The 27,485-nt window shown below is 42.6% G+C and overlaps 1 protein-coding gene across 6 annotated transcripts in view; it reads right to left on the reverse strand.

Annotated features, from left to right (window-relative positions):
- The window catches only part of KIDINS220 (kinase D interacting substrate 220), a 95,850-nt gene that overhangs the window by 53,525 nt on the left and 14,840 nt on the right, over positions 1-27,485 (reverse strand). For 3 of the 6 annotated variants that reach the window (XM_066385909.1, XM_066385907.1, XM_066385905.1), the window contains exons 6-16: positions 27,189-27,287; positions 24,526-24,624; positions 15,417-15,614; positions 13,109-13,207; positions 10,398-10,496; positions 8,947-9,045; positions 8,178-8,355; positions 5,719-5,883; positions 3,242-3,421; positions 2,322-2,487; positions 401-552 (exon numbers count right to left, since the gene is read on the reverse strand). In XM_066385909.1, the coding sequence (XP_066242006.1) occupies positions 401-552; positions 2,322-2,487; positions 3,242-3,421; positions 5,719-5,883; positions 8,178-8,355; positions 8,947-9,045; positions 10,398-10,496; positions 13,109-13,207; positions 15,417-15,614; positions 24,526-24,624; positions 27,189-27,287 (1,534 nt within the window). Of the gene's footprint in view, positions 1-400; positions 553-2,321; positions 2,488-3,241; positions 3,422-5,718; positions 5,884-8,177; positions 8,356-8,946; positions 9,046-10,397; positions 10,497-13,108; positions 13,208-15,416; positions 15,615-24,525; positions 24,625-27,188; positions 27,291-27,485 lie in introns of all 6 variants that reach the window. The other 3 variants (XM_066385908.1, XM_066385906.1, XM_066385903.1) reach the window with 1 other exon arrangement.

A 27,485-nucleotide genomic window follows, 5' to 3' on the forward strand; every position in this document is an offset into this window, starting at 1 on the left:
GGGGATCCCTGATATAAAAGTATATAGAAAAACCCTCATCACAACAGTGATAGCATATGACAAATCTGATGTCCACTTCTTATTTTTTTTAAAGGAATGAACTTTTCCTTTCCTAATTGATTGATTTTAGAGACAGGAGCGTCAATCTGTTCCTGGATGTGCCGACCAGGGACCGAACCAGCAACCTCTGTGCATCGGGATGATGCTCTAACCTACTGAGCTATCTAGCCAAGGGCTCACTTCATATTTTCATCATATCCCAAACCCCTACACACAACAAAGAAAGAGGAAGGAGGAAGAAAGCATGGAGCAAGAGGGGGAAGGAGAGGAGAGGAAGTGAGAGGGGAGGAGAGAATGGGGGAGGAGAGTAGAGGAAGAGGAAGAAGGAAGAAAGTCCTACCCTGTGTGTCTTCAGTCTTGAACACTCGAAAAAGCCTGGTTGCTAGAAAGCCAAACTCTCTCTCACAAGCATCTGAGAGGGTGGCGATCATCTCGGCCATGGACGTCTCCCCGCCAACGCTGGACAGCCGGTTGTAATCTGTGAACAGGAACCTGGGGGAGGCAAAGAACACAGTTCTCAGCTCGCCAAAGAAACCACGCCAACAGACAGCATCTCTGTATCACATACCCTATATTTTCTGTCTCATTCAGAATGTCGTTTTTAAAATTCTAAGGAGGGGAAAGAACTTGAAATTAGGTATCTTCATTAGGTATGTTCCATTTCTAACATCTTATATACTTTTCTCTGGAAAGACGATAAAAAATGAGAAGTATAGCAAAGCTACATGAAGTAATTCTGACGAAAGGCAGAAGAGAAAAAAGGTCATGACAGAGTTCAGGAAAGGAAGCAGATATCTCAGCAGCTCCCATGATACGGTTACAAGGTGGCATCCCTCATCACGACATCGCCAGAAAGAGCTGCACTTCAAAGAGCAGTTTCTAAGCACTAATCAAAAAGATTAGAAGCCTGAGAAAATATGATAGTCATTAAGAATGTAATGCCCTTTAAAACCTCAAGTTTTAGAATGTCTTATTTATAGCTTAAATAGCCACCAGGGATCTAAAAATAAGGTATAAAATACTCTTTCCACGTTTCTTCTTTGGAATGGCTGTGTTACTCACATGTGACTTCTCCGAGGGGAGAATTTTGGCACAAGTGCCCTCGCCCCTCCCTCCCCAGATAAGCTCACCTCAGCCCAGCAGGGGCCGGGGCTCTCGAGACACAGGCTAGTGTCACACTGTACTCCACTGCAGTCTTGACCCAGGCTATTCCAACTGCTCTAACTTTCAAAATAATACCATCTCGTTAACTTAAAGTTTTCATTTTCTGTAAAAATATTTTCCCCCATTATTTTATTCTACTCTGCACGTTTCCTTTTTAACTTTTTCCACTTTAACATTTTATCTTTAACTCCTTTACACAGTACTCTATCACCTATCAGCTGATTTCTTTACTTATCTCATGTCACAGCTGCGATGGATTACCTGGCTTGGCCTCTTCATTTTTATTTTAAATTACACGTATTCTATCTGGTGACGATATTAAACTGACTCCAGGACCCATCGACCTCGCTCAGTTCTCCGGCACTCCACCCGCCTTTGGCTCCCTGACCCCGGCTTCCACTCCTTCCCTCCAGAGCCAACACCGTTCCCCTCTCCTGGTGACACGGTTCCCTCTTCTGGACTGTTTCCTCACACATTTCCCCTGCGGTATCAGTAATCACTGCCGGCAGGCAGGTAAGCACACTCCACACCAGGACAGAGCAGTTCCCAGCACCAGCGGGGTCACCGAGGTCACATGCTGACCCCAGGAGGCCCCAGGTCCACTCCCGAGATCCAGGTGTCATGTGGGCGGAAGAGGCTCACACATAAATAAAATTTGGTAAATCAAAGTTGAGCAGATTTCTTTACAGAAAGTGTCTCCAATCCTCTAATGCAGTGATTTTCAACCTTTTTTTTCCATGGCACAAACACACACTAATTACTAAGGTCAGTGCCCCTGACTAAATACAACCATTTTCATCTCATGGCACAAATAAATTAGTTACTAAGTGAGAAGAGGTCAGGGCCCCTTTTCCTTTAGTAATTAGTTTATGAGTGCGTGAGAAACAAAGGTTGAAAATCACTGCTCTAATGTATAAGAGGAGACATAATATGAAATGATTCCCAAACATGTCTGACCAGGGCATCTCTGTTTATTTCTAATATAAAGTGTTCAAGGGACCAATGTTTCTTGAAACGTACAGTGAGAAACGATGCATCATAAACTTGATTTTGCTTCATCTTATTAGATGTTACTTCTGTCAAAGGGACGAACTCACCTCACAGGGAGCGCCTTCGTGGTTTGCTCGGGCAGCTCAGGCGGATTCACAAACATCAGTTTGAGGAGAAGCTCCAGGTACCCACTGTGTCTTGCCAGTCTGGTGCTGAGCACCCATGCCCAGTTCCAGGTCTCCCCTTCCCTCCGGCCACCGAAGTAAATGACAGCTGAGATGCACAGCGGAAGAGAATTATCCAAAACCGTTAGTCAAGCATCTCTTTCCTCCAAACAGTCAAATATCAAGAATGGCAGATAGGTTTACACAACTTTTTGGGGACTGATGCTATGTCCTAACTACACTGCAAAGAATTCTCTATTAATCAACCTCCACCAACATGCAGTCAGCATATGGAAAATGGAAAGCGAACAGACTAAAACATGACACAAGAAAGACCAATGCTAAACAGAAGCATCACTCAGTTCAGATCCCAATGCAAATGACTTTAGATTTGCCACTATTCATAACTGCTGAAGGGACCAGCTCCTCCAACAGCAAATCCATTTCCTTTCTTACAACTGAGGACACCCCAAGGACACGGACTGTATTTTATTATTTTTACTTTGTTTTTATATAAAATAAAAATTACAGTCATGATTAAACTGCTCAAGAGCATGCCAGTGACAGGTATGAAGACTTTTATCAAAATAGAGTCCAATATAAATCATTAACTAACATACAAAGGGCTAAGTACAATAGTTAGAGTTCTCTTCAACATTAACAACTAGAACACTCGGTTTAGAGCTACTCCAGTCAGGCTGCGGGCAATGTTCCTAGGCCAACTTGTAAAACATCAGAAAGAGCAATTTTCTAACCTAACTATGAAAATCTCAGGTTTTAAGAGATAGCTATCGATAATGTGTAAGTAAAACAAGTCTTGACATTTACCACATTTTTGAAAAACACAAAAAGCGAAGACTTACTAAAAAATATGTATAAGAGGGCCAGGCAGCTCAGCGACACGGCTATGCCGAGATTGGGGTCGACCGCGAAGGCCAAGAGCAGCCCGAGCGCCCCACACAGCAGCAGGGTCAGAAATACGACCAGCCATGAGAACTGGAAGAGAGGCTCGATCTGCTGGCCCGCAAAAGTCTTCATTTCATCTGAAAGAGAAGTCCATGTAAAACATGACTCCTGCACTAAGAAACACAGCTCCTAATGCAACCTGAAAACTTCACATTTGGATATAAACAGTTATTGGGCACTTACTGAGTCCCTAGATAAAATGTTGCTACTTAGCCATTTTAACCAATGCTCTCTTTTGATCAACATAAATAAAATTCGCATCCCTAGCGGCACCTATCCTGTCATCACTCTCCTCTTCATGTCAACACGCACAAAATCCTTTCCAGGTATTTCCATCTGTCAAGGTTTTGCTGATATTTATTTTCCGTAGTATTAGACAAGCAACACAGTATTGTTTCGTGTGTAAAACTGACAGGTGTTATTGGGCCACATGCCCTCACTACATATTAGCAGCATCCCTCTAGGACACTCCTCACCTCTCTCCCTCTAATCACATTTGAGAATCGCAGCTCTTAAAGGTGTGTGTTGAGTTCAAATGAGCCACTCATTCACTCTACAAAACTTGGTAAAAGTTTTACAGGCAATACTGAAACCTGTCCTTGAAGAAGTAAGATTTTGCCAAGCAGATGAGGGTGCTGAGTGGCAGGGAGGGGAGGGGTCTCAGGACAAGCAGAAGGTGTGGGTGCAGGGTGGCAGGGAGGGGAGGAGTCTCGGGACAAGCAGAAGGAGTGGGTGCTGGGTGGTAGGGAGGGGAGGGGAGGGGTCTCGGGACAAGCAGAAGGAGTGGTGCTGGGTGGTAGGGAGGGGAGGGAAGGGGTCTCGGGACAAGCAGAAGGAGTGGTGCTGGGTGGTAGGGAGGGGAGGGAAGGGGTCTCGGGACAAGCAGAAGGAGTGGGTGCTGGGTGGTAGGGAGGGGAGGGGAGGGGTCTCGGGACAAGCAGAAGGAGTGGGTGCTGGGTGGTAGGGAGGGGAGGGGAGGAGTCTCGGAACAAGCAGAAGGAGTGGGTTGGGGTGGTAGGGAGGGGAGGGGAGGGGTCTCGGGACAAGCAGAAGGAGTGGTGCTGGGTGGTAGGGAGGGGAGGGGAGGGGTCTCGGGACAAGCAGAAGGAGTGGGTGCTGGGTGGTAGGGAGGGGAGGGGAGGGGTCTCGGGACAAGCAGAAGGAGTGGGTGCTGGGTGGTAGGGAGGGGAGGGGAGGGGTCTCGGGACAAGCAGAAGGAGTGGGTGCTGGGTGGTAGGGAGGGAAGGAGTCTTGGGACAAGCAGAAGGAGTGGGTGCTGGGTGGCACGGAGGGAAGGAGTCTTGGGACAAGCAGAAGGAGTGGGTGCTGGGTGGTAGGGAGGGGAGGGGAGGGGTCTCGGGACAAGCAGAAGGAGTGGGTGCTGGGTGGTAGGGAGGGGAGGGGAGGGGTCTCGGGACAAGCAGAAGGAGTGGGTGCTGGGTGGTAGGGAGGGGAGGGGAGGGGTCTCGGGACAAGCAGAAGGAGTGGGTGCTGGGTGGTAGGGAGGGGAGGGGAGGAGTCTCGGGACAAGCAGAAGGAGTGGTGCTGGGTGGTAGGGAGGGGAGGGGTCTCGGGACAAGCAGAAGGAGTGGTGCTGGGTGGTAGGGAGGGGAGGGGAGGGGTCTCGGGACAAGCAGAAGGAGTGGGTGCTGGGTGGTAGGGAGGGGAGGGGAGGGGTCTCGGGACAAGCAGAAGGAGTGGGTGCTGGGTGGTAGGGAGGGGAGGGGAGGGGTCTCGGGACAAGCAGAAGGAGTGGGTGCTGGGTGGTAGGGAGGGGAGGGGAGGGGTCTCAGGACAAGCAGAAGGAGTGGGTGCTGGGTGGTAGGGAGGGGAGGAGTCTCGGGACAAGCACAGGAGTGGGTTGGAGTGGCAGGGAGGGGAGAGTCACAGGAGCTCTGACCCAGGAGCAACTTGGGAGAAGCATGTGGTCTGTCCCACAGAGCCATGGCACACAGCGCATGGGGCAGCACTGCCAGGCGTGCCATGCAGGTACGCTTGCGCAGGGCACAGGAGAGGGCTGCACTAGCACTCATGGAAGCTCAGCCACCAAGTGTGTCAACACAGTTGGTCTTTGTTTAGAAAGAGAGCTCCAGTGAGTGCGTGGAGGACCACCTCGAGGGGAGCAAACTCTTAACGCTCCCAGTGCAGTGATTGTGTAGCGCACAGGCTCCCAGTGCGGTGACTGTGTAGTGCACGAGCTCCCAGTATAACACATGGGCTCCTAGTGCAGTGACTGCATAGCACACGGGCTCCTGGTGTAGTTAACTGTGTAGCGCATGGCCCACACATGACACTATAGTTTCCTTTATGGCACGGAAAACACAACTGCACGGGAAGCCCTGTGACGCACTCAGACCGGCACACGCGCCCTCACCTTCCAGCTTCTTGAGGAGGAAGGACTTGCCACTGCCCCACTGCGCATACAGCCCCACGCAGATGGGCGGCTGCATGGTGGGCTCGCTGAGGATGTCTGCCAGCGCGCTGCTGTACAGGTCGTAGCCCAGCATGTCGCCATCTGTCTCCGTGGGCGACAAGTGTCCTATGATGAAAAACACCATTTCTTCACATTAAAAAGAGACACTGCTATTAGAAAGAAACTCCAATTCTCATCTATTGTTTATTTAATTGAGAAAAACTTAGTTTAAATGGTCAGACCTGTGTAAAAATAGGTTCAAATATTCGTAAATTAATACCACATTTTATAGAACTTAAGATACCTACTGACTGTAGGATGCATGATAACTATATATAACTAAGAAAAAATCCACTTCCAAATTGTGACACAATGCTTTCTTACTGAAAAACAAGAACAAGTAAGAGTTGCTAAGTTAAAGACTACCAAAAAGTAGTTGTCCATAAAGCTACAATAATTAAAAAGTCACTGAGCTCACACAGGATATTACCATAAGTACGGTTCAAATCAGCAGAAAAATTATGAATCAGTAAGCAGAGTTAGAAGTTAGACATCTATTTTTAAAAAAATAAAATTATAACGCCATATATCTCAACTTGTATAACAAAAACAAATCTCAGAAACATTAAAATATTAAATGTAAAAAGTAACACTATAAAAATACCAGAAGAAAAGACTTTTAAAAATCTTTCCTTGCAAAAAGCCTTTCTTGGCAGAATACTAACGCCAGAACTATAGGGAAAGACTGACAAACTACCCACATGTGTGACTTTGGGGGGATAAAAACTCATCGCCACCATTGGGTAAGCTGGGGCAGGGAAGCAACAGACCAGCTGGATCAGGGTCAATGTCCAGAGCATACAAAGACACTTAAAATCCATGTTAAATATACTTAAAACCCAAGGAAAGATTGAAGAACACAAAGAAGAAAATGGCAAAAATACAAATAGTCAGAACACGTTAAAAGATGGCAGTCTCACAATTTTACAAGGCAGCCTAAAAGGAGACTTCTTATTGATCTGCTGTGCAGGGCTGTGGAGAGCCGCACCCCAGAACGGCCAAGGGGGAACCCTGTCCCAGCTGTGTCGTAAAGTCTGTCAGCCGGGGACAGGCACCCACCTCCCGGTTCTACTTCGGGGACTTTATTCCAGGAAAGGAACCCTAAAATAGGAGTTAATGAACATACAAAGACGTTCACTGTGGCACAGGCTTTTACCAGCAAAACAAACCAAATATTCATCAACAGAGAACTGAATGTACTGTTTGTAGCCTATGATGAAAGACTATGTAACAATTAAAATATGATATTGTTATTAAAAGCTTTTATAAAATATATAACTTGAGTTTTTTAAAGCTGTATATATGGTCTAACATTTTTTTAGAAATGCAAAAAAATCTGAAGTGGGGGTCATTCAAACAATTATAAATTAGGAAACAGGGGACTTGGGAAATTTATGTGTGGAAATTCCCAGGTACTTTGTGCTTTCAATGTGCTTTTTTGAAATTTAATTTGTGATTTTAATTTAAAAATATTTTAAAATGCAAGGACCATATTTAAAGACAAGATGCAGTGAGACGCTAACGTGGAAGGTCTGTGGACTTCTTTGTTGGACATGCTGGTCATGCGTCTGTTAGTTTTAACAGAAATCATTCAACAAGAACTGCTCCATATTTCAAAAGGCCACATGTGAACGCTCACATTCTCATGAACATGCTTTTCAACCAAAAATTATGTTAATGCCATATCTAACGCATTGTGCTACATGTCACAGAGGGCACAAAGACAGGAGACAGGGCCCTGAAGAAGCAGGAATCTGGGAGGGAGAAAATTCTAAAAGAAAGAGAATAACAAGCCATATATAATATGTATTTTATGAAAAGTAAATATAAACACAAATGCCCAAGTATTCAAATGAGGAAAAATTGCATTTGGTTAGGCGGAGCAGGTAAAGCATCCCTGAGAAGGTGACAAGTGACATGATCCCGGAGAGAGGTGACTCTAACAAGGACATTCATGGGATGGAGTGAGCGAGGCCTGTGGCGGGCACTGTGCAAGCAGAGGCACAGAACGGCATGTGCCCGAGCCACACTCAGAAAAAAGAGCATGATATGATTAAAAGCACAAAGTACCTGGGAAAATACCAGTAATGGCGGAAAAAGTTTTTAGAAATGCAGGCTGGATTTTTAGGTCTTACCAGCTGACTGATCAGTCTGAATGTACTTCATTTAGAAAGCTACAAGACAATGCAGATGAGCTTCAGGCAGGGAGGAGCACCTGTCTGCAGTAAGATAATAACAACTTTCTCAACTTCCTTCTCTCCAGGTAAGTGACTGATGCAAAACTGCTGTTGGCCTCTTAATTTTTTCACAGAACATTCATTTTTATAAAAGGTCAGTTCAGAACAAAACCCAGTACTTACTGGCTCCAAATATTTGAGTTAAAATGCTTTTCTGATGGCTGCAGTCAATGTTGTAGGGAGTCTCGCCTGCTTTGTTGGGCCTGTACAGCAACCTTCCATCTTTCGGGTTTCGTAGAAGAAGTTCGGCCAGTTTCCGACTCCTGCCCCGAATAGCAATGTGCAAGGGCGTGTCTCCTTTCTGTACAAGTGGCAGGAAAGTCAACGTATACATTTCTGACATATTACACACAGAGTAACAATTTTCATGTTTCTGTAAAATAACTGAGAATCTGAACTCCATATTTTTCAAATAGAGTACATGAATAATGTGAATTTTTATCTCATATTTTCCCTGCAATTTCCTTCTCTCGTTCTTTACCTGACCTTCCTCAGGAACTACTTCTCCCCAGACCTCTGAACTAAATATCATTCTTCTCCCTTCCCCTAAAGTCACTGAGAGACAGGTTCTGTCCTAGTGGCTCAATGCCCGTCTGCTGGGTCTCCTCCAGCGCCCTGGAGCCCTCCCTGCTGGGCGACTGCAGCATGCTCCATGCCGTTCTGCTCACATGCACTGGCGCAGCCCAACTGCCACGAGCCAACACAAGTGCACTCGGAAGCAGCCCCCCCACTGGCCACGGAGCTGTCCACTGCTCGGAGGCCGTGGGAGTCAGATCCCACAGCGTCAAGATCCCACGCAGGTGTCCCTGAACAACACATCCAGACCCCTCTGAAGCCCACCAGATGCACAGGTCAGTGTCCAACAGCCCTGTGTGCCCCCCCCAGGGCCTACCTTATCCACAGCGGACACTCGGGCCCCCTTATCCAGCAGCAGCTCCACCACTTCGATGTTCCTCATCTTGGTGGCCTTGATGAGCGGGGTTTCACCATCCTGGGGGCACACGTGGGAAAGTTGGCCAGACTGAGAGCCTCACTACTCCATTTAAAGTCAGATAAATGCAGGTGTAAGAATTCAGTTATCTAACTCTGGTACTAGTGTATGTTAAAAATGTTCACAAGAAAATATAGTTGTAAAAACTACCGAGAACAGTGCTTTTCCTTTCCCAACCAATATTTTGTATCAAAATAACCTGTTATCACTCAGCTGGGTATGGGATGTGCCTGCTCTACTTTATCAGTCACTTCTGGGCACAGCTCCCTGCCGCTCGCTGCTGCCGCCATCATCCCCTGCTTCACCGCTGACATCGGGACAGCGCCCCCGGGGACCACCTCCTTGCTCACCACCTCCCGACATCTGGGCCCGTGTCTCCAGGGACCACCTCCCCGCTCCCCCCCACCTCCCCTGCTCCCCCTGCTTTCCCCCACACACTCCCCACCTCCCCGGCTCCCCCACCAGCCACCACAGCCCAGCCAGTCAACACCCAGGCAGGCCAGTGCCTACACCAACATCACCCCCATTTCCTGTGCCCCTAAGGACCTGTGTACAACGGGGAGACCATTTCATAGCAAGCAGTATGCCTTTGTAAAACCTCAAGAGCTCATGATTGCTTTCAAATTCGAGGGCAATAAGAAGCGACCACAGCCCAGCACTGAATGAGGAGAAGCCTGGTCAGAAGCTGCAGGCGATGGTGATTGACACGTCCAAAGGTAAGAAAAAAGACGGTCAAGGAACCAGCTGCAAGCCAGAAGGCATCCCAGGAGCCTCGCTGCCCTGTGGCTGAGGCTTTAGAAAGACGCTGGTCCCATCTCCAGCAGAGGAAATAGGCTTGTCTTATGGTGACTCCATCAGTCTGCATTACTCATTAAGAATTCCTGCCTTCCCACTCTAAAATTCCAATATATCTTCTCCATGGAAAACTATTGTACATAAGGCCAAGCATAATCACTAATGTTTTACTAGTGTTATATTTTTCATGTGATTTGAGTAAAATGGTCTACAGTAGTGGGTTTGGGAAGCAACAGCCACTCGCAGTAGTCTTGGTACAAAAATGTGTTCTGCATTCCAAACAATGGGAGCATAAAAGAATTCCAGGGAAATGATCTGTCTACAGGTGATGAACTGCTGATACTATATTTTCTGAATGTATTTAACTAAAGTAATAAATTAATACTATATTTTCCTATGAATACACAACTCCTAAAAGTATACAAAGGTACTCCTCAATTTAACATAGAATATTGCCAGTAAAATCAGCAATTCTTTTTAAACAGAGACAATGAACAAAGAAGCAGGCCAATGGTCAACCCCTGGCATGGCTAAGAGAACGGCAGTGGTGGGTATACCTTTGTGCATATCTCCGTGTCAGGATTGCACTGCAGGATGTCTCTCACCATGGTCGCATTCCCCTTCTCGACAGCCCAGTATAAAGCAGTCTTATTGTCCTATAGAATTAAAAAAATCACAATTGCTTCATGTAAGAAACAATATTAAAAAACTGCTATTTGTAAATATTAAAGATTATTAAGATTTCTGCCAGAAAGCAGCAGCATGGTGAGAAATAATGTTAATCCTTATTCTATGTTGGATCTACTTTTGAGAAACTATGGAAGAAGCTGAGGAAAACTTACTACTACCTGACTTAGAAAGCAGCAACCTCACACAGGCGACAAGGTCACATACGCTTCTGTGATGCGCTCAGTTTTCAGGACCTGGGGTGGTCATCGGTACCTGAGCTCTATATCCTCAGACAAGTCACCTTAATATTCAGACCCTTGGCTTTTCATCTGTCCAATCTTTTCAAAAGGTGATGCGTGAGAATGTACCACACAAACCTAAGGTGAATTGTTTTTTACCATTTTTAGCTTTATTAATATCCACCCACCCCACCCACACCATATACCAACCCTGTCTAGTTCAAAACCTGAAAAGAGATCAACACAGACCTCCAAAGTGGAGCTAGAGAAAAAATAAACCGACTGAAATGGTGGAAGCAGGACTGACAGGCTAAAAGGAGTTCGGTAATAGTCTAAACAGGTGAGCCAGTGACCATCCGTTAGTGAAAATATGATTTCAGGCCCTGGCTGGTTGGCTCAGCGGTAGAGCGTCGGCCTGGCGTGCGGGGGACCCGGGTTCGATTCCCGGCCAGGGCACATAGGAGAAGCGCCCATTTGCTTCTCCACCCCCCCCTCCTTCCTCTCTATCTCTCTCTTCCCCTCCCGCAGCCAAGGCTCCATTGGAGCAAAGATGGCCCGGGCGCTGGGGATGGCTCCTCGGCCTCTGCCCCAGGCGCTAGAGTGGCTCTGGTCGCGGCAGAGCGATGCCCCGGAGGGGCAGAGCATCGCCCCCTGGTGGGCAGAGCGTCGCCCCTGGTGGGCGTGCTGGGTGGATCCCGGTCGGGCACATGCGGGAGTCTGTCTGACTGTCTCTCCCCGTTTCCAGCTTCAGAATAATACAAAAAAAAAAAAATGATTTCACTCCAAAGGGTCAGGAATGGCTTTCTGCTGCTGACACGTTAAGGTTCTTGTGCCAGAGTTTCCCAGTGGAGCGCCCTCCTCACAAACACACACCGGCCTCCCAGCGCTCCCAGCCCGTCACTCGGACCCCTGGCCCTGCCGTCCTGTTTCCCTCTCTGTCTCCACCACCAGCCACCAGCCCACTGCCAGCCTAACTTATTCACCAGCTACGGAGTACAATCCGTCAATTTCCCATTTTCCCAAATTTTCTCACCCTATTACTGCACTACCCTTGCCTGAAGCACCCAGCCTTCCTTTTCTCCACCCACCTAAATCCAACCCATCTGTCAAACGTAGCAAAGTCTACCTTCTCCCAAGAACCTTCCTTAATGCCCCTTTCCCCACTTCAACACTCACACGTGAACCTCTCACTAGGCATGTACCACCGTTCACTAAGAGTGGAATTGGTTTTTGTTTATTTGTTAAAAATAAAAATAGGCCCTGGCCGGTTGGCTCAGTGGTAGAGAGTCGGCCTGGCGTGCAGAAGTCCCGGGTTTGATTCCCGGCCAGGGCACACAGGAGAAGCACCCATCTGCTTCTCCACCCCTCCCCCTCTCCTTCCTCTCTGTCTCTCTCTTCCCCTCCCACAGCCGAGGCTCCATTGGAGCAAAGATGGCCTGGGCACTGGGGATGGCTCCTCCGCCTCTGCCCCAGGCGCTAGAGTAGCTCTGGTCACAACAGAGCGACGCCCCGGAGAGGCAGAGCATCGCCCCCTGGTGGGCGTGCCAGGTGGATCCCAGTCGGGTACATGCAGGAGTCTGTCTATCTCTCCCCGTTTCTGGCTTCAGAAAAATACAGAAAAAATAAATAAATAAAAATAAAAATAAACAGAAACAAAGAAACAAAAACCTTCCTAGCTAAAATGTATGTTTCCCACGGGCAAGGTCCCATGCTACACCCCTCACAGCACCTGGCGTGACACTTACTAGTTTGATTACAAAATGAATGTGGATACAAGCTGAATGTAGACGGCCCAACAACAAAACAGGCTATTAAGTACGGATTATTTTAAATCTAATAGTCTTGAAATGTTGGATAAATCCACAAATTTAGGGATGGTTGTACCTAAAATTAATAACCCCCTGAGCTCTGCCTGCCTTAGAAAAGTCCACTGGCACTGCCAAGTGGCCCCAGAGAGGTAAGCAATCTAGGAGAGGGAGAGGGAGAGGGAGAAGGAAGGTACCACAATGGGAATGGAAGAAGAAGGCAAAACAGAAGAAAATCAGTAAGTCACATACACTTCAAGTACAACCCAGTTTTAGTGAGTGTCCCTAATGACTCATCTCGGAGTAAACATATCTATACATTAGTAACAGAGATGTATTTTTAAAAATTGAGTTTCATTTTAACTTACTTCTAGCTACATTCAACTTGACATTCATTCCATAATGATGGCAGTGACATGTAATAATACAGGCACTTATTAATTACAGGAGGATTTGCCAGTTCATCACTACACCAAAGCTGGCAGAATGACATCACGATCAGTCAGCATGTACAGTCAGACTCGGAGACAATGGCAGTGCTATAACCACACGTACCTGCCCTCGAATGTCTATGTCAGCATATTTTTGGAGAAGTGCTCGAACAATTTCCACATGACCACCTCTGACAGCACCAATCAACACAGTATCACCACTCTAAAAAGACCAAAAAAAAAAGGAGAATTGATGATGAGAACAAATAAACACCATTTTGAAATTAAGGTTAATCGTGTATTAATATAATAGATTTTTTTCTGGAAAATTTCTTGGAAAATAGGCATCTCTAAATAAAGAGGCAAATTTTAATTAACTAGCATTAATGCCTAATATTAATGCCTTCAGAGTGAGAAACAGAAGACTAGGAACCTCAAAATGAGAACTGTGAAATCCAGGACAAACGTTTAGAAAAACAAGTCACCCAGAACAACAAGCCATTCTCCCTGCACCTAGCCTTCCATTACTAATGTAATTTAAATAAAATGACACCATGCTGTCAACAAACCAGATGAACATCTGGAAGTCACATGCTACAGTGCCTTGGAATAAGGCTACGTGACAGAAGCCATGGGCTCAGAAAAGGTGTGTCAAGGCTGGGGCCAGCGTGGGTCTACCACATCTAACTAGGGGAGAAGGCTGGTTCTCAGACCAGCATACACGTTCTTGACCACTTGGCATCAGAGGCCAACAGTGCATAGACTGACTCATTCCCTAGAACAAGGCTTAGATAAAGTCTATTACCTCATAAGGAAATCTCTTCGCCCTGAAATTATATTCACCAAGCAACAATTATTATTAATTATATCCTCCCAGCTCCTTCAAATCATGGAAATGGCTATTTTGGCAATGGGCATCATTTTTTTAACTGCTAAATTACAAATCAGTTGGAACTGGGGTTGGCTAAGTCATGAGCTGTGCCCATCTCAGTCCTGAGTGGGCCCCGTGGGCTACAAACGCAGGTGCAGGCCCTGGAGGGTATTAAGCTCAGCACGGTGCGGGAGCATCCGCGCTACTACATGAGAGGCAGAAACAGCCCAAGACAGACACCGTTTAGTTGAGAATGCCAGCATTAATACAGGTCCAAACTAATAGATTAATGAAAGGCTGTGAATGTCTCATTGCGTACTGTGTGTCATGCACTAGGCATAAGGAAACAAGACAGAAAAGGTCCCACCTCTGGCAGAATGGCATTCTAGAGAAGACAGACAACACACAATAAACACAAAGAAAACAACAGACAAATGTCACACAAAAAGTAAACTATGGCACTGTGACAGAAAGCAGCTCGCAGCTGCTCTGGGATGGGGAGCCGGAGGCCTTTCCGAGGACGGACTGTTTAGGCGGAAGTGGAATAAGGCAAGACCAGCATCTCAGGCAGGGCGCAGCTGCGGCAGAGGCCCCACAGCGGCTCCAACATCAGCGTGTTCAAGAACAAGAAAGGAAGCTGACGCAGCGGCACGCCGCTGCAACAGGAGGAAGAGAGAGGGGACACGAGGACAGATGGGCTGAAGAATGTCATGCAGGGTTTATAAGCTAATGGCGTAACCGCTATCCTACATGCAAGAGAAAACCTGCGTGGTTTTAAATAAGAAAGTACACATGAAATTCACTGCTTTAAAAATCACTCTGCATACAGTGTGGGGAATAAATTAACTCTGAGAACAGTGTGCAGAATAAATTAACTCTAAGAAGAGTGTACAGAATAAGTTACAGCCAACGAGAGAACCCAGGTAAGATGCTTGTGCCATGACAATGAGATGGTGGCTTGGACCAGGGTGGTGGACTGGAAATGAAGGGAGTGGACAGGTAAAGGTCATGCTTTGGATGTAGAGCAAATGGAGCCTGCTGAAGAATCAGATGTGCTGGAAGAGAAATCAAAGCTAATGCACAGGACTCGGGGCTTTACCAGCAGGTGGAGGGAAATGTCATTTTCTGAGATGGAAGGCTGGAGGAAAAGCAGGTTTGGAATGAAACAACACATCTGCTTTGCTGTAAGTTTAAATAGCCAGTCAAGCAGGGAGCTCAAGGGAAGTTGGATATACAGGGGCAGCATTCTGAGAAGAGGTAGGAGCAAGAGACACAACTTTGAAAATTCCAAACGTAAGGGCGGTTCTTGAAGCCCAGAGACCACAGAACACGGATAGAGATGCGCATCAAGGGCGTTACAGACTAATAGCATGTGACATTTTCAGTAAAAAGTATTATTTGACAAACATTGAAAAGAACATCCTTCACAATGACTGGAGTCGTTTTAATAAAACTTATCTTAAAACAAGTGTATGTCATGCATGAAGAATCTTGCAAGGTGGTGAGAAGTTAAGGTCATCTTCAATAACTGTCACCACTAGAAGACAGACAGGTAACCTACCCTATCAGGAATGTTCACGTAAGTCCCAGCGTCGAGGAGGTCCTGGACAATCTCGGTGTGTCCCTCCTTTGACGCGATCATTAAAGCTGTGTTTCCATCCTTATCTGTTAAGTTCACATTGGGATTCCTCTTCAGAATCTCTTTAACTGACTGTGTGTAGCCTCCCTTCACAGCCACAATCAGGGCAGTCATTGAGTTCTAAACACAGAAACAAGTCCAAGAAATTAGTATATTTTAAAAGACATATGATTTAAGCCATAATAATAAAACTGACATTGTCAAAAAAGTAGCCTATTTCCAGTTATTTCTGATAATAAAATGTCAACATAAATAACCAGAAACATACCAAAACTGGCCAGGAGGCATATTTTCTATTTTTGAAGATATATTAATTCTCTGGAGTCAGCAGGACTGTTGACTCAATGATCATCTGAAATTGGACTCATTTATAATAAACAAACCCTCTCACAGGTGTAATGAACTGTACAACAGTTGACAGGCTGACTCAAAACTAAACACATCTTAAACTAAATAATGCAAAATAAGGTCTTTCAGACTTCAAAGAATTGTTTATAATAAAATCTATGGGGGGAAAAAAAAACTGAAAGTAATGACTTAATAGCTACAGGATATTTCAATAAAAATATATAAGGTCTACTGGAAAGTTCTGTCCGTTTCTATCACAAGTTTCGACACATAAGCATGTTTATTTGGCACATGTGTGCCTCTCTATTTTTATCACTTAATGTATACATACTGACGCAGCAAATTAACTAAAACAAAGTTGATTCACGTTAGTCTTATGTGTGAAGCGATAGTGTACCCATGGCTACTGATAAAGTTCATTTATGCCACTGTAATTTTTACAAATTTCAACAAGGAAGAAATGCTACAGAAGCATGTCTGTCGCATCCACCATATTCCCCAGACTTAGCACCCTCCGACTATCACTTGTTTTTTCCTTACAAAATTTTTTGAAGGGCAAAAAATTCAAAAATGAAGAAGATATCAAACCAGCACTGGTTCAATTTTTCGCATCAAAAGATAAAACATTTTTCAAAAATGGGATATACAAATTGCCCTCACACTGGCAAGAAATCATTAATAATAATGGCAATTATATTATTTAATAAAGTTTAAACTAGATAGAAGGTGACGGAGGACAATCTGACTTTGGTTGATGGGTATGCAACATAATTGAATGACAAGATAATCTGGACATGTTTTCTTTGAATATATGTACCCTGATTTATTGAAGTCATCCCATTAACATTAATAAAAATTTATCTATAAAAAGAAAAAAAATAAATAAAGTTTATTGACAGTAAGAAAAATTTGTATTTTGTTTTATTCCAAAAACGGACAGAACTTTCCGGTAGACCTTATAATATGGTCTTCTGTCTTTTATAGAAATCTAGAAACCTCATTTTTCAAAAACTCTTATTTCAGTGGTTCTTTCAAAAACACACCTAATTACAATAAACAACCTCACAGGAGAGCCTGACTCATTACCAAAAGTATTCAAATTACTTCTTCAGTCTGTGACCTATTTTGTTTCAGTTATTCATTTGGGGCAACACTAGAATCTATGTAAACACAATAAATTAAAATCAATAATAATAAAAAGATGTTTCAGTTATTATATCAGCCCCCAAAACTGAGCCATAATTCTTTCACAAATTAAAATAGCAGCCCTTGCTAATTCAGGAAGGAGAGACTAGGAGAGAAGCTCCGGGAAAACAGACTCTCTCATTGTCGGAGCCTGCAAATGCTTATGAGCCTCGACTGCCAACGAGACTGAAGCCTAATATATGACATCGCCATAGAGACTTATCAATTGCAAATCTCTACCTAAGCGTGCCACAGGGGCAGAGCCTGGGGTACAGAGTCACTGACCAGGAAGAAGGAGAGGAAAGAAAATGGAAGACGTTAGCCTCTCAAAATCAAGAAAAATCCACAGATTTTATAACCTTTTCCATTTTTTTTTGTTGTTGTTGTTTCTTTCATCTTCTTGTCTTGATTATTTTCTTTTTCTTCCACCCTGGTTGTTTTATTCTCTGCCCATCTTATTCTTTCCTCTTCTTGAACTACACTTCTTGAACTACACTTGAACACTTATGGGTAAGTGTTACATTTCCCATTTTCTTTCTTTTCTTCTTCCTTTCTCTCTATGAGGGTTGTACTCCAAAACCCTTAACTCTCTCTCTCTCTCTCTCTCTCTCTATCTTTTTGTTCTTTTTTCTTCTTTTTGTTTTTTCTCCTTTCTTTTTTTCTCCCTCTATATTAGTTTCTTCTTTTCTCCTTTACTTTTCCTCTCATTCAATCCTCAATCACGAACAAATTATTTTATTTGGAACTCAAATTTTTTTTTTGTGGCACTTTAGGTGCTTTTTACTTCGCTTATTAACTCATTAGCATTCCTCCCAACCCTGGCTCTCCATTCTATCTGGTTTTTGCTCCACTTAATACAATAGTACTTTTTAATTTTTTTTCCTTTTTCCTGTTTCCCTCTTATCCCTCTCATTATATCTCTTAGTAGACCATCACTTACAAGCAAATCATTTTATTCTTGACACAAATTTTTTCCTTTTTTGCATTTTGTGGGTCCCTACCCCTTTTTTGCCCCTTTATCACTTCTCCCCAACTCAAGACCTCCGTTATAGGTAGTTTTTGTCCCATTTAGCACAATATAATTCACAGTTCATCACAATTTTTTCTCAAGGATGAAGGGAGAGGAGAGGAGAAAAAAAGGGGGGGGAATAATAAAATTTATTTTTTTTCCATTTTTTCTTTTCTTTTTACTTTTTATTCTTTATTAATTCTCATTAGTACTATCAACAAAACCACCCTCAGGTGCCATTAAGGAAAAGGAAATCAAATATCATGGATACAAAAGACAGAAAGGTAGCACAGATAGATGAGGAAAAATCTATGGAGAAAAAATTTAATATATTGGAAACCTTGGAGCTAAATAACAGAGAATTTAAAATAGAAATCCTAAAAATACTCAAAGACATTCAAGAAACACAGAAAGGCAATTTAGGGAGCTAAGAAAACAACTCAACGAACACAAAGAATATATTACCAAGGAAATTGAAACTATAAAAACAAATCAAACAGAGATGAAACACTCAATTCATGAACTGAAAAACGAGGTAACAAGCTTAGCTAATAGAACAGGCCAGATAGAAGATAGGATTAGTGACATAGAAGACAAGCAACTTGAGGCACAACAGAGAGAAGAAGAAAGAGACTCAAAAATTTTAAAAAATGAGAAAGCCCTACAGGAATTGTCTGACTCCATAAAAAAGAATAACATAAGAATAATAGGTATATCAAAGGGAGAAGAGAGAGAAAATGGAATGGAGAATATATTCAAACAAATAATAGACGAGAACTTCACAAGCATGTGGAAAGAACTAAAGCCTCAAATTCAAGAAGCAAACAGAACACCAAGTTTTCTTAACCCAAACAAACCTACTCCAAGGTACATCATAATGAAATTGGCACAAACCAAGGACAAAGAAAAAATTCTCAAGGCAGCCAGGGAAAAGAAGAATACAACATATAAAGAAAGGCCTATTAGATTATCATCGGATTTCTCAGCAGAAACTCTACAAGCTAGAAGACAGTGGACCCCAATATTTAAAATCCTGAAAGAGAGGAACTTTCAGCCAAGAGTACTATACCCATCAAAGCTATCCTTCAAATATGAAGGAAAATAAAAACATTCACAAATACAGAAAAGATGAGGGAATTTATCATCAGAAAACCCCCACTCCAGGAATTACTAAAGGGGGTTTTCCAACCAGATACAAAGAACAAAACAAAACAAAACCAGAAGTAAAAGCTCCACCAAGAACACAATAAAACCAAATTTAAACTGTGACAACAAAAACAAAAAAAAAGGGGGGGAGAGGATGGAGATTAACAGTAGCAAAGGACGATGGAGTGCAGAAGCACTCATAAGATAGTATACTACAATGAACATGGTAGGTACCTTTCTCATTACTTAATGGTAACCACTCTTGAAAAAACCACCACAGAAGCACATGACTTAAAAAAGGTAGCAACAGAGGAAAGAAGTATGGAATACAACCCAACAAAAACAAATGACAGAAAAACAAAAGAGAAGAACCAAACAAGATACAAAACTAAAAGAAAGCAATTTATAAAATGGCAATAGGGAACCCACAAGTGTCAATAATTACACTAAATGTAAATGGATTAAACTCAACAATAAAAAGACACAGAGTAGCAGAATGGATTAAAAAAGAAAACCCAACTGTATGCTGCCTACAAGAAACACATCTAAGCAACAAGGATAAAAACAAATTCAAAGTGAAAGGCTAGAAAACAATACTCCAAGCAAATAACATCCCCAAAAAAGCAGGGGTAGCAATACTCATATCTAATAATGCTGACCACAAGACAGCAAAAGTACTCAGAGACAAAAATGGTCATTTTATAATGATTAAGGGGACGCTCAATCAAGAAGACATAACAATTCTTAATATAAATGCACCAAACCAAGGAGCACCAAAATATATAAGACAGCTACTTATTGACCTTAAAACAAAAACTGACAAAAATACAATCATACTTGGAGACCTCAATACACAGCTGATGGCTCTAGATCGTTCATCCAAACAGAAAATCAAAAAAGATATATTGGCCTTAAACAAAACACTAGAGCACCTGGATATGATAGACATCTACAGGACATTTCATCCCAAAGCGACAGAGTATACATTTTTCTCTAGTGTACACGGAACATTCTCAAGAATTTACCATATGTTGGGCCACAAAAATAACATCAGCAAATTCAGAAAAATCGAAATTATACCAAGCATATTTTCTGATCATAAAGCCTTGAAACTAGAATTCAACTGCAAAAAAACAGGTAAAAAACCCCACAAAAATATGGAAACTAAACAACATACTTTTAAAAAATGAATGAGTCAAAGAAGAAATAAGTGCAGAGATCAAAAGATATATACAGACAAATGAAAATGACAATACGACATATCAGAATCTCTGGGATGCAGCAAAAGCAGTAATAAGAGGGAAGTTCATATCATTTCAGGCCTATATGAACAAACAAGAGAGAGCCCAAGTAAACCACTTAACTTCACACCTTAAGGAACTAGAAAAAGAAGAACAAAGACAACCCAAAATCAGCCAAAGAAAGGAGATAATAAAAATCAGAGCAGAAATAAATGAAATAGAGAACAGAAAAACTATAGAAAAAAATTAATAAAACAAGGAGCTGGTTCTTTGAAAAGATCAACAAAATTGACAAACCCTTGGCAAGATTCACCAAGGAAAAAAGAGAAAGGACTCATATAAACAAAATCCAAAATGAAAGAGGAGAAATCACCACAGATATCATAGATATACAAAGAATTATTGTAGAATACTACAAAAAACTATATGCCACTAAATTCAACAATCTAGAAGAAATGGATAAATTCCTAGAACAATACAACCTTCCTAGACTGAGTCATGAAGAAGCAGAAAGCCTAAACAGACCAATTAGCAGGGAAGAAATAGAAAAAACTATTAAAAACCTCCCCAAAAATAAAAGTCCAGGCCCAGACGGTTATACTAGTGAATTCTATCAAACATTCAAAAAAGACTTGGTTCCTATTCTACTCAAAGTCTTCCAAAAAATTGAAGAAGAAGCAATACTTCCAAACACATTTTATGAGGCCAACATAACCCTCATACCAAAACTTGGCTAGGACGGCACAAAAAAGAAAACTACAGACCAATATCTCTAATGAATACAGATGCTAAAATACTAAACAAAATACTAGCAAATCGAATACAACAACATATTAAAAAATAATACACCATGATCAAGTAGGACTCATGCCAGAATCTCAAGGATGGTTCAACATACGTAAAACGGTTAACGTGATACACCATATCAACAAAACAAAGAGCAAAAACCACATGATCTTATCAATAGATGCAGAAAAGGTATCCCATAAAATACAACACAACTTTATGTTTAAGACACTCAACAAAATGGGTATAGAAGGAAAATATCTCAACATGATAAAGGCCATATATGATAAACCATCAGCTAACATCATATTAAATGGCATAAAACTGAAGGCTTTCCCCCTTAAATCAGGAACAAGACAGGGTTGTCCACTCTCTCTACTCTTATTTAACATAGTGCTAGAAGTTCTAGCCAGAGCAATCAGACAAGATAAAGAAATAAAAGGCATCCATATCGGAAAAGAAGAAGTAAAGGTATCACTTTTTGCAGATGATATGATCGTATACATCGAAAACCCCAAGGACTCCACAAAAAGATTACTAGAAACAATAAACCAATACAGTAAGGTCGCAGGATACAAAATTAATATACAAAAGTCCATAGCCTTTCTATATGCCAACAATGAAACATTAGAAAACGAACTCAAAAAAATAATCCCCTTCACGATTGCAACAACAACAAAAAATACCTACGAATAAACATAACAAAGAATGTAAAGGACCTATATAACGAAAACTACAAAGCATTGTTAAGGGAAATCAAAAAAGATACAATGAGATGGAAAAATATTCCTTGTTCCTGGATAGGAAGAATAAATATAATCAAAATGGCCATATTACCCAAAGCAATATACAAATTAAATGCAATTCCCATCAAAATTCCAATGACATTTTTTAAAGAAATGGAACAAAAAATCATCAGATTTATATGGAACTATAAAAAATCCTGAATAGCCAAAGCAATCCTAAAGAAAAAGAATGAAGCTGGAGGCATTACAATACCTGACTTCAAACTATATTAATTATAGAGCCACGACAATCAAAACAGCATGGTATTGGAGAAAAATAGACACTCAGACCAATGGAACAGAATAGAAAGTCCAGAAATAAAACCACATATAGATGGTCAAATAATTTTCAATAAAGGGGCCAACAACACACAATGGAGAAAAGAAAGCCTCTTCAACAAATGGTGCTGGGAAAACTGGAAAGCCACATGCAAAAGAATGAAACTCGACTACAGTTTGTCCCCTTGTACTAAAATTAATTCAAAATGGATCAAAGACCTAAATATAAGACCTGAAACAATAAAGTACATAGAAGAAGACGTAGGTACTAAACTCATGGACCTTGGTTTTAAAGAGCATTTTATGAATTTAACTCCAAAGGCAAGGGAAGTGAAGGCAAAAATAAATGAATGGGACTACATCAGACTAAGAAGATTTTGCTCAGCAAAAGAAACTGACAACAAAATAAACAGACAGCCAACTAAATGGGAGATGATACTTTCAAACAACAGCTCAGATAAGGGCCTAATATCCAAAATATACAAAGAACTCATAAAACTCAACAACAAACAAACAAACAATCCAGTAAAAAAATGGGAAGAGGACATGAACAGATACTTCTCCCAGGAAGAAATACAAATGGCCAACAGATATATGAAAAGATGCTCATTAATTATTAGAGAAATGTAAATCAAAGCTGCAATGAGATACCACCTCACACCTGTTAGATTAGCTATTATCAACAAGACAGGTAATAGCAAATGTTGGAGAGGCTGTGGAGAAAAAGGAACTCTCATTCACTGTTGGTGGGAATGTAAAATAGTACAGCCATTATGGAAGAAAGTATGGTGGTTCCTCAAAAAACTGAAAATAGAACTACTTTATGACCCAGCAATCCCTCTACTGGGTATATACCCCCCAAACTCAGAAACATTGATACATAAAGATACATGTAGCCCCATGTTCATTGCAGCATTGTTCACAGCTGCCAAGACATGGAAACAATCAAAAAGCCCGTCAATAGACGACTGGATAAAAAAGATGTGCTATATATATACTATGGAATATTACTCAGCCATAAGAAATGATGACATCGGATCATTTACAACGAAATGGTTGGATCTTGATAACATTATATGGAGTGAAATAAGTAAATCAGAAAAACTAAGAACTGCATGATTCCATAAACAGGTGGGACATAAAAACAAGACTAAGAGACATGGACGAGAGTGTGGTGGTTACGGGGGGGGGGGGGGGGGGGGGGGGCAGAGGGAGAGGGAAAGGGGGAGAGGAAGGGGCACAAAGAAAACTAGATAGAAGGTGACGGAGGACAATCTGACTTTGGGTGATGGGTATGCAACATAATTTAATGACAACATAACCTGGACATGTTTTCTTTGAACATATGTACCCTGATTTATTGATGTCACCCCATTAAAATTAATAAAAATTAAAAAATAAATAAATAAAATAAAATAGCAGCCTTTTCAATGGTTTCTCAGTCAATAATTATACAATCACTCATCATGTGATTCACGTGATCAACTGTCCAGAAAGGAGGAAAAAGAAAGGTATGCCTCCATGCTGCCTGAGACCACACTGCCTCCACACAGCACTAAACATGACATATTCCTTGAAGGTCGACACTTAGCTTCTGCTAACATGGACAACAGGAGAAACTGGCTGATATGCAAGTAAGTCAGGAACGACTTAGAGTTCACAATATTTGCCTTGTAGCCAGAGATCTGGTAGTATCTCTTCTCAGAACCCTTTATACTCCATCTCACAGGATAGTTATACAAATAGCAGTCCATATTGTTTCTTACATGGTAGGAGGTTTGAACCAATTTTTAAGCTTTCTCAGTTGTGACAAGTGATTTCTGATATTTTTAAATCTGTCTATTGAAGAAGGAAAATAAGTCACCTCAGAAAACATACAAAAAAATATATTATTTTTAAATTTTAAATAAAAGGAATTTGCATAGGACAAAACGTTTTCCCACAATTTATGTATTTCAAACTATTTGATTTGAGACTATTTTGATTTACACTAAGATTACTGAACAATATTCTTTATAGTTTCAGCCTCCAAAAATATACATGCATTAGCAATAGATCCTTAACAGCAACAATTTCCAGTACATATATCTAGAATATGTTCATCAGGGTAATAAGAAGAGAATGCTGGTTGTTCAAAGTATCACTCCAGAACTGTAGGAAATTTCTCTAGGTATATACTCAGAAAAAGTATTCTCTCTTAAGACTAAAACCACGCCTCCATTCCCAGGGGCTAACCCAGGAAACACACTTACAGCTCCTTCCTGGTCAACATCGGCCCCTGTGGCCAGCAAGTGTTTCACACATTCCAGGTGGCCCTTGCGTGCAGCCCAAACCAAAGGGGTGGTTCCATACTGTTGAAACAGACAGTACATTCAAAACTGGTGTTAAAGGTGTTTGTAAAGAAAGTAGCTGTCAACACAAATTGTGATAATATCATATTTGAGTATTCTTGGAGTACTGCTTATACCAATCATAATTTTAATCGTAGCTAAATCATATTTTCCCCATTTTATTTCTCCAGAATAGATGAGTAACCACTGCATGAAATACCTTTTAACCAACTTTATCTTTCATCATCAGTGAGTAGCAAATCTTCCCTCACAAAGTCATACACTCTAACTTTGAACAAGCTTGCGTTGCTTCCCATATCTTGAAAGACACAATTTAAAGTTCAGCAGTCTGACTACAGGCAGAGTGACAAGCAAGTTCCAGCTATATGTGAACTCGTGTAATCCTATCACGAGAACCAGTACCAGTGGCAATATCCCATTTTCAGATAAGCAAAGGAGGCCTTGAGAAGTTAGTTACGGGCTGCAAGTCACAGAGGTATGAAGAGATGGAGCTAGACCCAGGAGCCCGACCAGCCTCAGCCTGTGCCCTCACCCACACCCCACACCAGCGCTGCAGTGGGCAAAGTAAACTGCAGCCTAGGAACTGCGCTCTAATGCACCTTTTGCTGGGATGTGTTACAAAAGGCACCAGAGTATAAATCATGCATAAAATAGCAACGCTTTACCCACCAGGAGTCTGGCAGCCAGAGCCTGTGATCACCGCTCCCACCTCTAACTACACAGGAGGGTACCGCAGAGTGAGTGAGCTTTCAACAAGGGCCTGCCTTCTGTGCGGCCCTGCCCATCGGGCACTCTGGGCTGATGGAAATGCTCCATGTTCTGCACCAGCCACTATGGCAGCCACTACACACCTATGGCTACAGAGCACTTGAAATGTGAGAAGTTTGGGTAATGGAAATATTTTATTCCATCTTATTTTAATTAATTTAAGTCTAAATAGCCAAATGGGCTGGAGGCCACTATCTGGGCAGTGCCACCCTACTGACGACATCACACCTCCCGGTAACCACACTGCTAAACGCCGTCACCTAGGCACTTCTCAGATGAACAGACCTCAGGCAGCTGGAACTGCAAGGCTGACAACACAGCTGTAGGGGCAGGATTCATAGTGGGGCGGGGGGGGGGGGGGGCGGGCACAGAAGAGGGCAGCAGGTGTCCAGGCTGCGGCCCTGGGGCAGGCTCAGAGAAAGAATAAGAACTGCTGAAGAAATTTCCCCATTTCACTCTCATGTCTACATTCGCCCAGGACCCAATTCTTTTCTAGCCTCTTCCTTTGTGGCTAACATCTTCTCTGGCTGAAATGCCTTCCCTAAGTCTACACATCAAAACTCTGAGCCACCTTCATGATGACATAACTGAGCGCTCATCCCTCTTCCTCTTCCTCTTCCTCTTCCTCTAGAACTGGACTGAACCAGACCAGATGCTGTGAATGACAGCCCCCTTCACTTCAGCCTGCTCCCCACACCTGTGCAGCAGACACTCCCTTTCACCATCACAAAGGATCTGACGTCTGGCAAGACCCTCCTCACCTTGACCCCTGATAAACGTACTGGCAGTCGGAACTCAGACTGCCTCAGTAAGTCTCTCTCCCTGTTTTCTCAAACCCTGGCCTCAGCCCCCTATAAACCTAACCCTCACGCGCACTATGGGTCCTCTGTTGTCCTGGTTTCACCTAGAAACATGCTCAGTGATCTCCTCCCATGTCCTCAGTATTTTCTTCTTCATTCTCTCTTCATACAAACCAGTCTAGGTCTCTCTTATTCTAAGAAGCTTTTCTGACAAGCTGTCCTCTTAAGATATTGTACACAGTGCCTGACTGGTGGTGATGTAGTGCATAGAGCATCAACCTGGGACACTGAGGAGCCAGGTTTGAACCCCTGAAGTCACCGGATTAAGCACGGATTTATCTAGTTTGAGCACAGTTCAACAGCTTGAGGCCAAAGGGGTCACTTAGTCTGCTGTAGCCCACTGGTCAAGGCACATAAAAAAAGCAATCAATAAACAACTAAAGTGCTGCAACTACAAACTGATGCTTCTCATCAATCTCCTTTCCTGTCTGTCTCTCTCTTGCTAATAATAATAATAATAATAATAATAATAATAATACTGTCCACAAGGTAGTCTTGGGGGGTATAAACAGCAGGGGTAGAAACAGAGGCTTCCTCATACATCATACCAGGATTGATGCCTTTAGAATTTTAACTGTGAGAGGGAATTTTATTTTAGAAAGAGCACTCCGGCAACAACACGAAAAGCGGGCAGGACTGAAAGTAGGAAGAAAAATTATGACAGAAAAATCCAAATAATGAAGACAGGGAATCATCCCTGTCGATGTACCCGAGAACGAGGAAGGTGGCACATGAAAACAATGGAGGGAGACTTAGTACATAATACACATAAGGGACCCCTCTATTAGATGTGTCTATCTACATGAAATACATTAATATATATACAAAGGACATACCCAAGCAGCCTCATGCGATGACATGAAAACACTTGTAGCGTGGACACAGAGTGGACCCAACCTGAGAGGCCCCGGAAGCTGAGAGGTCCGGCCGACCTACCTTGTCGGAGCAGTTGACCTTAGCACCGTTCTGCAGCAAGAGGTGCACTATGTCCGCGTGGCCCCGCCCCGCCGCCCAGATGATGGGGTAGACACTGTACTGCTGGGGACAGGAGGGGCGGGGAGGCAGGCAAAGGGGGGAAGGGGCACAAGAGAGGGAAAGAAACAGTCTTTTAGTTGGATATTTACAGCACACATTTGCTAAGAAAAGTAACTAATAAATGGAATAATACAAAGTAATATTTTAAAAAACAAGTTTCAGACCATTCTCCACTTTAAAAACACACATAATACAATA

The sequence above is a fragment of the Saccopteryx leptura genome, chromosome 5 (genome assembly GCF_036850995.1).
Source record: "Saccopteryx leptura isolate mSacLep1 chromosome 5, mSacLep1_pri_phased_curated, whole genome shotgun sequence".
NCBI classification, from domain to species: Eukaryota; Metazoa; Chordata; class Mammalia; order Chiroptera; family Emballonuridae; genus Saccopteryx; species Saccopteryx leptura.